This window comes from Misgurnus anguillicaudatus, chromosome 22 (assembly GCF_027580225.2).
Source record: "Misgurnus anguillicaudatus chromosome 22, ASM2758022v2, whole genome shotgun sequence".
Classification (NCBI taxonomy): domain Eukaryota; kingdom Metazoa; phylum Chordata; class Actinopteri; order Cypriniformes; family Cobitidae; genus Misgurnus; species Misgurnus anguillicaudatus.
In genome coordinates this window covers 6,602,853-6,614,056 of record NC_073358.2, presented here as the reverse complement: position 1 = coordinate 6,614,056, position 11,204 = coordinate 6,602,853, and the positions used below count along the sequence as shown (strand labels likewise).

The 11,204-nt window shown below is 38.1% G+C and overlaps 2 protein-coding genes across 2 annotated transcripts; one reads left to right on the top strand and one right to left on the bottom strand.

Annotated features, from left to right (window-relative positions):
* Positions 1-180: 180 nt before the first annotated feature.
* pho (phoenix) lies at positions 181-8,321 on the bottom strand. The gene is made up of 6 exons (XM_055200552.2): positions 8,191-8,321; positions 7,306-7,565; positions 6,459-6,765; positions 4,878-4,966; positions 4,732-4,789; positions 181-3,575 (listed from the first exon to the last, which is right to left on the bottom strand). The coding sequence occupies exons 2-6, from the start codon at positions 7,464-7,466 to the stop codon at positions 2,058-2,060; spliced, it is 2,133 nt and encodes a 710-aa protein (XP_055056527.2). The 5' UTR covers positions 7,467-7,565; positions 8,191-8,321; the 3' UTR covers positions 181-2,057.
* Positions 8,322-8,364: 43 nt separating this feature from the next.
* On the top strand, positions 8,365-10,715 carry LOC129440946 (uncharacterized). Its single transcript, XM_055200553.2, has 2 exons — positions 8,365-8,788; positions 9,072-10,715. The coding sequence occupies exons 1-2, from the start codon at positions 8,365-8,367 to the stop codon at positions 10,088-10,090; spliced, it is 1,443 nt and encodes a 480-aa protein (XP_055056528.2). The 3' UTR covers positions 10,091-10,715.
* Positions 10,716-11,204: the final 489 nt, after the last annotated feature.

Below are 11,204 nucleotides of genomic sequence, written 5' to 3'. Positions count from 1 at the left end.
AAACAACATAAACATTATCGGTAATCTGCAAAAAAAATAAACAATAACAGCAATAATGCAATTGACAACGTAAACTAATGTGACACGTGCAACTTCTTACTCATATTATTGTAATTTCCGAGAAACACTGTTGCAGGACAGTAGCCTACTACAGCATAGATAGCAACACAGACACAGATGGGGGATACCTGTAAAATTTTATTTCTCATTAGCAAAGGGTTAGACTTCCACAAATCAGAAAAGAAGAAATAGCAAAAATGATAAAAATTGCACAGATTCGTTTCTAAAAATGGACTTGCTTGCTGTTTGACAAATAAGATTTTTGTTTACACAAACACCCTTTGCTTATTAAAAATATACCATGGTGTCTGAAACAAAAATAAAAGACTTCTTATATACAAAAAGCACAATAAAGTAGCATACACATGGCTTAGGTGTTTTTTAATAAATTGTATGCGTTCAGCAGTACAATTCAGTGCAAAACACATCAATTTAGGTTAAACAGACTCTTATAAATACATCTACAAAAATACAGTTAAGATCAAATAGTCTCAGATACTAAGATCACTTTCTTCCTTCAAAACAGTTGAAAGTTACAAACTTTTACCATGTTAGACTGTATGTTCCCAAAGAGAGAAACAGTTCAGTAATCGTTCTCTATACATTTCCATTTTTTCTTTTTCTTTTTTTTAGATAACACATCATCATTATGGATGAAAGTCTCATCAGTTTCATCGTGACTTAAAGCGGTTTGCGTATCTAGCATAGATGCACTTTCTTTATCTCTTTTTCTTTTCTTCTTTTTACGAAGCGGCGCATCATCAGTCTGAGACTCCGAATTGTCTTGAGCTAAAACTGCGCAAGTATCTCCCTTTGGGTTAAATTCTGTTTCTTGTATTTTGCGTGACTCCAATACATTTTCTGCTTCATCACCACACCTGTTTTTATTCCAACCCCTTTCGGGCATTTTGGGTGCGTCACTTGTATTGACCTCAGGGCTTGATATAATCTTGTTATTACTGTTCGTAAATTCAATATCCTTCTTTCTCCCCACATCTCCAGAATCTTCCAGGGTGGCAGTCATGACCTGTTTTTTTGCATTGTTCTGTTGAATAAATGAGTCGGTCTGTTTTGTCTGTGCAATTGCTTGAGATATAGGACATGCACCCTGATTTGGTTCATTGTTCTTTGATCTCCCAATGGAGTTTCCAAAGTCTTTACGATCTAATTGTATGTCACTGTTTACTTCCGTGAGATAATCTGTATGCCTTTTATTCTTTCTCTTTTTCTTCCTCATCTCATGCGTAACCGTTTCCCCAGATTGCACCGCAGGATAGCTCTCCTCAGTATTGTCCTCTTTCCTCTTCTCGTTTTTGCCTTTGGCATCATTTAACTTCGCTTTTGTATTACTTTTCAAATGCTCAAGTGCATCAGCTGGTCTTTCTTCAAGATATTCTTGTGCGGTTGATCCGTTTTCTTCCTCTGAAACCCAAGCGACCTCATCAAACAGAGACGCAGAACACGCATCCAGATTCACATTGTGGGAATCATGCTGATCACATCCATACATACTCTTATTTTTCTTCTTCTTCTTCTTTTTCTTCCCTGATCTTAATATAGTTACACTGGGTGATGAACTCCTTGTAATTTCCTCTGATTTCTGTGTATTCTCAGGCTGATGGTCTTCACTGATACTGATCGAATCATTCGCTTTCAACTCCACAGGACTTTCAGCATTGTCTTCCTGAACATTTTCCACACTACGAGTATCTAAACCCGTCTCTGCGTCCTGCTGTTTCACTTTGTGCTTGTCTTTCTTTTTCTTTTTAACCTTTGTGATATCCGTGCTGTCTGAAACCTCTAAATTACACGTCGTCTCCAAGGGTTCTGATGCTTTTTTTAATGCAATGTTTTCATCGCTTTCAGACAAAGAACTTTGATGTTTTCTTTCCATGTGCTCAACTATGTCACTTGGCTCTTGTGCAACTCCCTCAGGGTTTTGCAAATGCTTAGAATGATCGATCCCAGTGGCTTGAATCGAATCATTTACCACCTGTTCATTCATTTGAAAGGCTAATGGTTGCATCATTGTCCTGCATCTTTTTGTCTTTCTTCTTCTTTTTTATTCTTTTGGATGGCGACTCAGTGTGTTGTTGGGTATGTTGAGTGTCTATACCAAGCTCAGCATCATCCTGCTCTTCTAACTTGTGCTTTTTTGCCTTTTTCTTCTTATGCGGTGAGATAACAGTCATGTCTGAATCCAAAGAGAACCTGCTCGTTTCCTCCGAGAGTTCGGCTGTTTCACTTGTCCGTAAGACTGATGCGGCCTGCGTTCGTTCCTCCACCTCACGTGATTCCTTGTTGTCCTTCTGTGCAGTTTTAAGTCTGATGATGTCATCACCATGACACGGAGAACTTGCACCTATATCCCGTTGCATCAAATCTGAATCCTTGTCGATTTTCTCTTCCTTCCTCCTCTTCCTTTTAAGAAAGCTTTGTCCGACATGTTTAAACAAAGGACTATCGGTTGTTTCAGTGGTACTTGAGACATCATCTCTTACTGGCTTAACAGGTCCAGATGGTTGTTGAATCACATTGGTCTCGTTTCCATCTGCATCTTCAGCATGCACGAACAACATCGTTTTCCTCTTTGTCTTTTGATGATTTTTTTCTTTATCACTTTCTGGGAAAAGTTCAACATGTGGAGCAAAACTCTGGCTAGCATCTTGAGATTCAGAGCATTTTGTGCTGCTGTCATGCAAATCAATGTCAGTTAAAACGTCTTGTAGTTTGTTTGTTTCTTTGCTGCCATTATCTTCCTGTTCATCTCTGACCAGTAAAGATTGAGAATCAGGAGATGTAGAGATGTCCTGAGAGGAATGCTGGCTTGTTTCATCGGCTGCACATGGGTGACTCTTACCTTTCCGTCTTGGCGTTCCTGGTCCAGATTTAGAAACAAATTCACCTATTTCAGTATCTATTTGAGTTACGTCACTGTCATCATTTTTGTCCTCTACCAATATTAACGTTTCATCTGGATCATCTCCAGATGTTTTTTCCATGTTTTGATTATTCCCATCTTCGTTCTCCTCCTCGTCCTCATCAGGCAATAAAGTTTCACTTCCACTGTCATCTTGTGTATGATTCGATACGGACACGTCTCCGCCTTGGTGTGGAGAGAAGGAAGTGCTGTCTGGTTCAGCGCTCACATCTTCCTGGTCTGCTTCAGAAGCTGCAACTTCAGAGTTTAGTCCCTGCGTCTCCTCAATTAGATGACCTCCATCCAATGGAGACTTCTTATCTGAATGAATGTGGTTAGTAGGGAGCTGTCTAGGACTGGCAGAATCGGAAAGTTCAGAATCTGAACAAGAAGAGGACTGCAAAGGAGAATCTGGTATTGTTGCTTTGCTTTTTATTCTTGTACGCCTCGGTTTTGACTGTAAGCAAGCCTTCCTTCTTCTCTGCGCTTCCGAAGGTTTGACTTTGATCCTTTTTTTCAGGATGAAATCTGAGAGCCATTTTTGCCTGTTTTTTGGTTTGCCTGTCCGGGTATTCAGAGCAAAAACACTGTTATCCTGAAATTAATCCACACAAATAAGCAGGTTAGTACTATGCGGTGTCTTGTCATTTCTTATAGCTACAAGTAGAGTTGCAAAGCTCAGAAATATTGGAAATATTCCAAGTTGGAAAATTAAAGGATTAGTTAATTTTCTTAAAAAAAAAAAATCCAGATAATTTACTCACCACCATGTCACCCAAAATGTCGATGTCCTTCTTTCTTCATTCGAGAAGAAATTATGTTTCTTGAGGAAAACATTTCAAGACCTCTCTCATTTTAATGGACTTTAATGGACCCCAACACGCAACAGATTTAATGCAGTTTAAAATTGCAGACTCTAAACGATCCCAAACGAGGCACAAGGGTCCCATCCAGCGAAACGACCGCCATTTTTGACAAGAAAAATTAAAAATATGCACTTTTAAACCACAACTTCTCGTCTATCTCCGGTCCTGTGGCGCGCCAGCGCAACCTCACGTAATTACGTAATAATGTAGAAAGGTCACGTGTTACATAAATGAAACGCACATTTGCGGACCATTTTAAACAATAAACTGACACAAAGACATTAATTAGTATCATTCCACATACAACGTCGGAACGGTCCTCTTTCTGCACACTTGTATAAACACTGGGTAAGTTTCGCATCATCCGTGACCTCTTGACGTGATGACGTATTGCGTGAGGTCGCACTGCCGTTTCAAAGTGCATATTTTTTTTTTATTGTCAAAAACTATAATTGTTTCGCTAGATAAGACCCTTATGCCTTGTTTGAGATAATTAAGAGTCCTTTCAAACTCCGTTTAAACTGCATTGTTACGTGTTGGGGTCCATTAAAGTGAGAAAAATCCTGGAATGTTTTCCTCAAAAAAAAAAAAATTTCTTCTCGACTAAACAAAGAAAGACATAAAAATTTTGGATGACATGGTGGTGAGTAAATTATCTGGATTTTTTTTTTAGAAAATTGACTTATCCTTTAAGGAATTAATGCAAATAGTTTTGGGTAATTTGGCCAAACTGTATAACAGACAAACATTAGCTTCCTTATTCATTACCATGAAAGTTTCCAAAATTCCCAGAATTTTGAAACCTTAGCTACAGTTTACCCCAGACAGACAGATCACAATACATCTTTCATAGAATAAAAGCATTTTTGTTATTTAATTACACACCACTACTGTGACTTCGTGATCACTGTTTTGCTCATCCAAATCTGAATCTTCTTTTAGCCTAAAACAAAGTTTACAAAAAATTAATCTTGGAAAAACGATTTAATAGTTAATTTTATTTAGAAATATAATTGTTTTTTAAAACTTACCCATGCTGCCACATGTCTACACCTTGTGTATTGACATTACCCTCTTGGATTTTCTTTATGCACTTGTAGAACCCTCCGACTTCTGCATTCTGGTAAATAAATATATAACAAAATAAAAATAAGATAATAAAACAACACATAATGACAGTGTTTTTAAACTAGCCCCTGTAAGATAAGTGACTCTAGCTTTTTTTCATCCTTGTGTTCTTACATGGAGAAGATATGGTCAAAATTTAATGTCTGAAAAAAGTAGAATCTGTGATTTATTTAAAGGCGGGGTGCATGATTTTTGAAAAACACTTCCGTCTACTAACCGACATCGTTGCCTGGGTTGCGCATGTATTAGGGTAGGGGCGTGTTTGTTTAGGTGATTTCAAATATCAACATTGGCTTTCAGAGAACATGCACCCCGCCTTTAACAGAGCCAAAGAAAAGCTTCCTAAATTGGGTTTTATGAAAGGATAAAACAAGTATCAACCTAGATCCGTAATTTACAGTGAGAAACAATCCAATGATAGCATGAAAACAAGCAAGATGAATCTCGAGATAACTGAAACTCACTCCTTGGAAAACTACCATTAGCTTTACCACAATAATTATATCATTACACCATAATAATAATATTATTATATAATAATAACCCATTATGATTAGAAGTAAAGTGATTAATCTGCACACATTTTTAGACCCATATGAAGGCACCTTTCCTTAAACCGGCTTGGGGAGAGGTGTGCTATAACTTTTATAAGCAAAAGCATCAGAACATTATAGAGACACAGGATTGGACAGTTTCACTTGTGGCTTGGAGTGTAATAACTGGTGGATGTCAATTCACTCCCTAGCAACCAAATAAGGGTACCATAGCAACCAAAAAAAAGCCTTATAACTCTGCATCAGAACATCGTAGAGACACAGGGGGTTGGTCATTTTACTTGTGGCTTGGAGCAGAGTTCTCAATGGGCCTGCCAATTACAACCCGACCCGGCCCGTGGCTTTTAAAGCAACACTATGTAGTTTTTTACCTTTAAATAATGTCTCTAAAATTATTTCAGTGATAGAACAACTTTTAACTGGACAAATTGTACTGTTGCTGCAACCTGAGCAGCCTCCTAGCTGCTACAAGCACACTCTGAAAGTGGCGGTGGAGGGTAGGAAACACAGCCCCGCCCCTCCCCCTGCCTGCAGAAGAGTGTCTGATACCAGGTACTGTTGCGCTTTTCAACCACATGGGGGAGCTGTAAGTAATTTTTACATGGAAACTACATAGTGTTGCTTTAAAGTCCGGACCCGATGTAATCTGATACATCATCATAAATTATCTGCCCGAACCAGGCCCGACGCTTCTCATGCATGTATTATCATGACCACTGTACTTTTATCGATCCGAGCCAGGGCACGCTTTCGTCATTAGAATGCGATTGTTTTGAACAAAGCAGGAAGTAAAGCGCTGGAACTCATCTTAATGTTGAGTCTGTGTTTTTTATTCGAATCGTTTGGTCAAATGTGCTGTGTTAATTTTTAAGACACCTTCATGAAACACAAATACAGTACAAAAACACACTAATATTAACATTCATGTACCTCTAAAATTCGATGCTTCAGTTCAGGCAGGTGCTGATGTTTTTGTGACTTCAACAGAAAGGGAAAATTTGTTTTTTTGGGAGGAATATAATGAGGGAGTTTTTCTTTTCCTGCAGCCAATGTGTGCTGACGGTGTCCTAAACCTCTATCCTCATATTCATCGTCTTCATTTTCTATGCATCTGTCTTCCCTCCCATCCTCAGAATCGTCGGAAATGGACTGTGATCGATGTCTTGATCTTCGCCTTCTCACAGTTCTGACCGCTGAAGTAACAGACTGGGTTAAAAACAGGCTATCACCAGAGTCACTGTAGGGGATGCAGGGAAGAATAACATACAAATTAACAACAAACCCCTGCTATAAAATAATACAAATATTCTAACGAATATAATGATGATTGCATTAGTTTGAATAGAATAAGGTGTAAGGGTTTTAAAGGTGCAGTGTGTTCATTTTAGTACATCTAGTGGTAAGGTTGCAAATTGCAACCAACGTTTTAGTCCACCATTCACCAAAACGCATAGAGAAGCTACGGTAGCCGCCACCGGACAACCATGTCATCGTTGGAGACAACTTAGTAAAAAAGTTTGTCCGTTAAGGGCTTCTGTAGAAACAAAATGGCGACTTCCATGTAAGGGGACCCTCTGTGTATGTAGATAAAAATGTCTCATTCTAAGGTAATAAAAACATAACAGTTCCTTATGAAAGGTTTTTATACACCATTGATAATATAGTTGCATTTCTGTCAAGAGATCGTTATAAATGTTACACACTGCACCTTTAATAGTTAACAGCTTATGCTTTTCCATACAGGTATTTGCAATACATAAATAACGTGTTAACTTGCCTGTCCGGCGACAGCTTGTGATTTGAAGCATCCCTTCTGAACTGCTTAAAACACTTATCAATAGACTTAACAACATCTTGTGAAGGGGTTTCAAAGATCACTTCGGAGTTCTTGCCAAACTCCAGCAGCCCAATCTGCGTTGTGTCGTCTTCGCTCGCCATGCTTTAAAACTCTCCCAGAAAAGTGTCGTTTAGTCCTAGCACGCGAGACTGCTGTGATGACATTTAAGATGTCCTGTACGTTTGAGTACTTCTGCAAGCCTAAACATCAATGTATTGATTAAGAAACGAACTATATTCGTAAAATAACGTTATCCATGTGCACCAGCGTTTCGTTTTCACCGCACAAGGCGCCACGCAACTCCGCCCAGGAAACAGGTTCTGGTTAGAAGGGATATAGCTACTGCCAAATCTCGCGAGATGTTGTTTGTGAAGTAACATTATGATGGAAAAACAGCGGTTCTGGATAAATAGAATACAGCTGCGGCTTAAATCCCGTGAAATATTGTGTTTAGGGTTAGATTTGAGGGTAGAATTAGCATGAAACAGCGATCATCCAGTGAGATATCACGAGAGCTGTAGCTGTATCCCTTCTAGCCACAACAACCCAGGAAGGCACGCAGACTAAACAAGAGAGCATGCGCGATTTAAGTTCAGCTTTGTTATGCCTAGAAGTTCAAAAGTCAGAAACTAGACAGGACAGTGTTTTGGAGACATATTACAGATAATATAATGAAAAACAGGAAACAATATAATATCGTTTTTGTAAGTTCCGGTCCATAATTCATGTATTAGGGAATGAAGCAGCAGATAAATTTGCAAAACAAGCTATGGCAAAAGAAAATACAGATATGGAAATAATGCATAATAAACCTTGAGTCCTGACCTTTTTTACAGTCTACGGTTCTGACTCCTGAATGGTGTGGGGAATAGGGTTTTGTGTCTCCGATCCATTACCCACAGAAGATGGCGGTAATGCTCTTTTAAGGAAGCGAGCCGCCAATAAGCTCAAAGAAGAAGAAGGGCGCATGCGCGCTGTCACCTTTGAGCTCTTTTGTGGATGACTTCCGGTAAACCACTTAAGTTATTGCAAGTGACACGAGTATGCAGTTTTAATTGGCTTTTAATATTTACTATGGCATCAAGAAGGACAGGCATAATGTGTGCAGTTAGAGGTTGCCACAACAGCTGGTACAAACGCCATAAATTTCTTCAAGACGTTTGTTTTGACCACAATCCACGCACCAGAGCTGAGTGTGGATGTGGCGCACCATATGATCTTCATCCACCGCCGAAAGGGGAGGAGTCTCGTCGGCTTTGGTTAAAAGCTTTAAACTTAAAACAACCGCCGAAATTCCCGTATGTTTGTTCATTCCACTTTGTTGATAGAAGACCCACGGAAGATCATCCGTTCCCTGAGAAGTGGTTGGGCTATGATGCTCCAATCAAGACTCCGAGGCTCGACAGGACACGTGGTCTACCAGGTAACTTTACAGAAGATAAAATGCAGTGATTTAATATTTATAATCACTAAAGTAAAAGTTGTGTCTGTCTCTGTATTTCTTTGTGGCACCTCGATTGGGCATAAAAATAATTTAATTATTGCGCTACGCTATGGTTATAACTGTGACGTAATTCTATATGGATTTATCATTTTTTAAAATTAATTTTGCATAGAGTACAAACAGGGTAAAGAAACCATCTAGGCAATATTAGCACACTTTTGTTTTGCTCAATTTAATGTGGTCCATGTGTTGTTCCTTGCAGATGCTGAGCGAAGTCATGTCAACACGGCACAGCCGATGTCTCCACCACAGCAGCATATTAATAACGCATTCAATCAGTGTGATGTTCAGACGTCTGCAGATCACAGTTATGCCTCTAAAAAAAATCTAATGGGGGTCCACGTTGCAACACAGTGCCATGAAGAGCAACCCAAATCCCTTAATATTCTCAAGAATGACACTACCTGTTTATTGTACACCGGCTTCACTCTTAGTTTGTATAAAGAGCATGTTAAATATCTGCAGCAGTTCTACACAGGTAATTTTGAGATGCACACAACGGATCAAATAACGATGACCATGATGAAGCTAAAGTTGAATTTACTAAAGGGGGACCTTGCTGAACGTTTTCAAGTGTCGCAGGATGCGGTGAGCCAAATTCTCTCTTACTGGATTGACACAATGGAGGAGCACACGAGAGCGTACGTTCCCTGGCTGCCACGAGGAACAATCCGTGCCACAAGGCCTCGGCACTTTATGGAAAACTTCCCGAACACCACCTGCATCATTGACTGCTCTGAAACGGTTCTGCAAAGAGCTCGCAATCAGGAATCATATAGTGACTATTGTTCAAGTAATACTTTCAAGTATTTGGTTGCTGTTGCTCCCTCTGGACATATTATGTTCATCTCCGCCGCTTTTGGAAGCAACTGTAGTGACAAGTCGATTACCCAAGAGTCTGGCTTCTTGGAATATCTTCAACCTGGCGATGAAGTGATGGCAGGCAGAGGCTTTATGATTCGAAGTTTGCTGTTTGAGAGAGGGGTAAATCTGGTCACGCCAGATAATACTCACAAAGATGGAAAATCGTCTGATGAGGATGTTACGGGCACAAAAAGCATATTCAATGTGATTCAACAAGTGATCAGACGGCTAAGGGTGTTCAAAATTGTCTCCCAGACTGTTCCTGTTAGCTTGTCACACAAAGTAGACAAAATCCTAAGAGTCTGTGCAGCGCTTGTGAATATGCAAGGGGACATCATCCCTGAGGATGCAGAATGAAAAAAATACTACATTGTTCACTATTAATCCTGTTTTTGTTCAACTTGAACTTATGTACATTATGTAGATACATCACTGTTTTATAGTGGTTTAAGTGATTTTTTTGCACTGTTAATAATAATAATACAGTGTACATAATATACAAAGCAACACGGTGCTATGGAATAAGCAGAAATTTGTATTTTAAAACTCATGCAACAGTCATAAAAGTAACAGAAGTTATGTAATAGTATTGCAACCAGTTTTCAGATCAGCAGAAGAAAACAATTCATTATTATTTCAAAATTAGCAACAAGTTACCTTTGATAAAACCTGTCATAATTTACTCAATCTAATGTCATTTCCAATCCTTATGACTTTTGAGCACTTATATTTTTTCATGTATTTAAAATTTACATATTACCTACGATTACTTTTATTTAAATTGATATAAAAATAAGGCTAAGGCACTAGTATAATTACCTTTTTATAGTGAAAGCCTTAGAAAAAGATTTTGTGTACTTTACATAAATCATCACAGTTAGGTTCCTATATTCATGTATTTTAAAAAAAATAATACATGCCACATTAGCTATGATTTACTTTTATTGAAAACTATAAACAATACAGAATTGTAAAAAAATCATACCTTCCTATTATCTGGTTTGTGTGTACTTCACGTAAATTACCAGAAGATGGCGGCGTGCAGTTATATTCATTCTAGCTAGATTATTTTTAGAAAATTGAAAGTTAATGTAATTCCTTCAAAAATCGTATGATTTAATTATAAAATGCATAAAACAATGACAAGTCTATAATGGGACAATTCAATTCACTTGTTTGGTTACCGGACTTTCTAAAAATATATATTTATGTAATTAGTTTTAAAAAGGATGAACGGCAACACATAACATGCATAATTTAATAATTAAATCCATAAAAATAGTAATTGAAACGATACACAAAAAAAGCTTTTATCACGATAAAAAGTGTAAAGTGTACTTCATGCAAATCACCCTAAGAGGGCGGCGTTCATTTATGTTCCTGTATTCTAAAAACTATAAAAGTATAGATATTCATGTATTAAAAAAACATTAGCTATGATTTAATTTTATAATTTTATTTTTATAAAAAT

Coding starts and splice junctions, on each gene's coding strand:
- pho (XM_055200552.2), bottom strand. CDS start 7,466: ATGGCGAGCGAAGACGACACAACGCAGATTGGGCTGCTGGAGTTTGGC. Junction 6,766..7,305: donor CACAAGCTGTCGCCGGACAG/GCAAGTTAACAC, acceptor CATCCCCTACAG/TGACTCTGGTGATAGCCTGT. Junction 4,790..4,877: donor GTAGACATGTGGCAGCATGG/GTAAGTTTTAAA, acceptor ACTTTGTTTTAG/GCTAAAAGAAGATTCAGATT.
- LOC129440946 (XM_055200553.2), top strand. CDS start 8,365: ATGACTTCCGGTAAACCACTTAAGTTATTGCAAGTGACACGAGTATGC. Junction 8,789..9,071: donor CAGGACACGTGGTCTACCAG/GTAACTTTACAG, acceptor TGTTCCTTGCAG/ATGCTGAGCGAAGTCATGTC.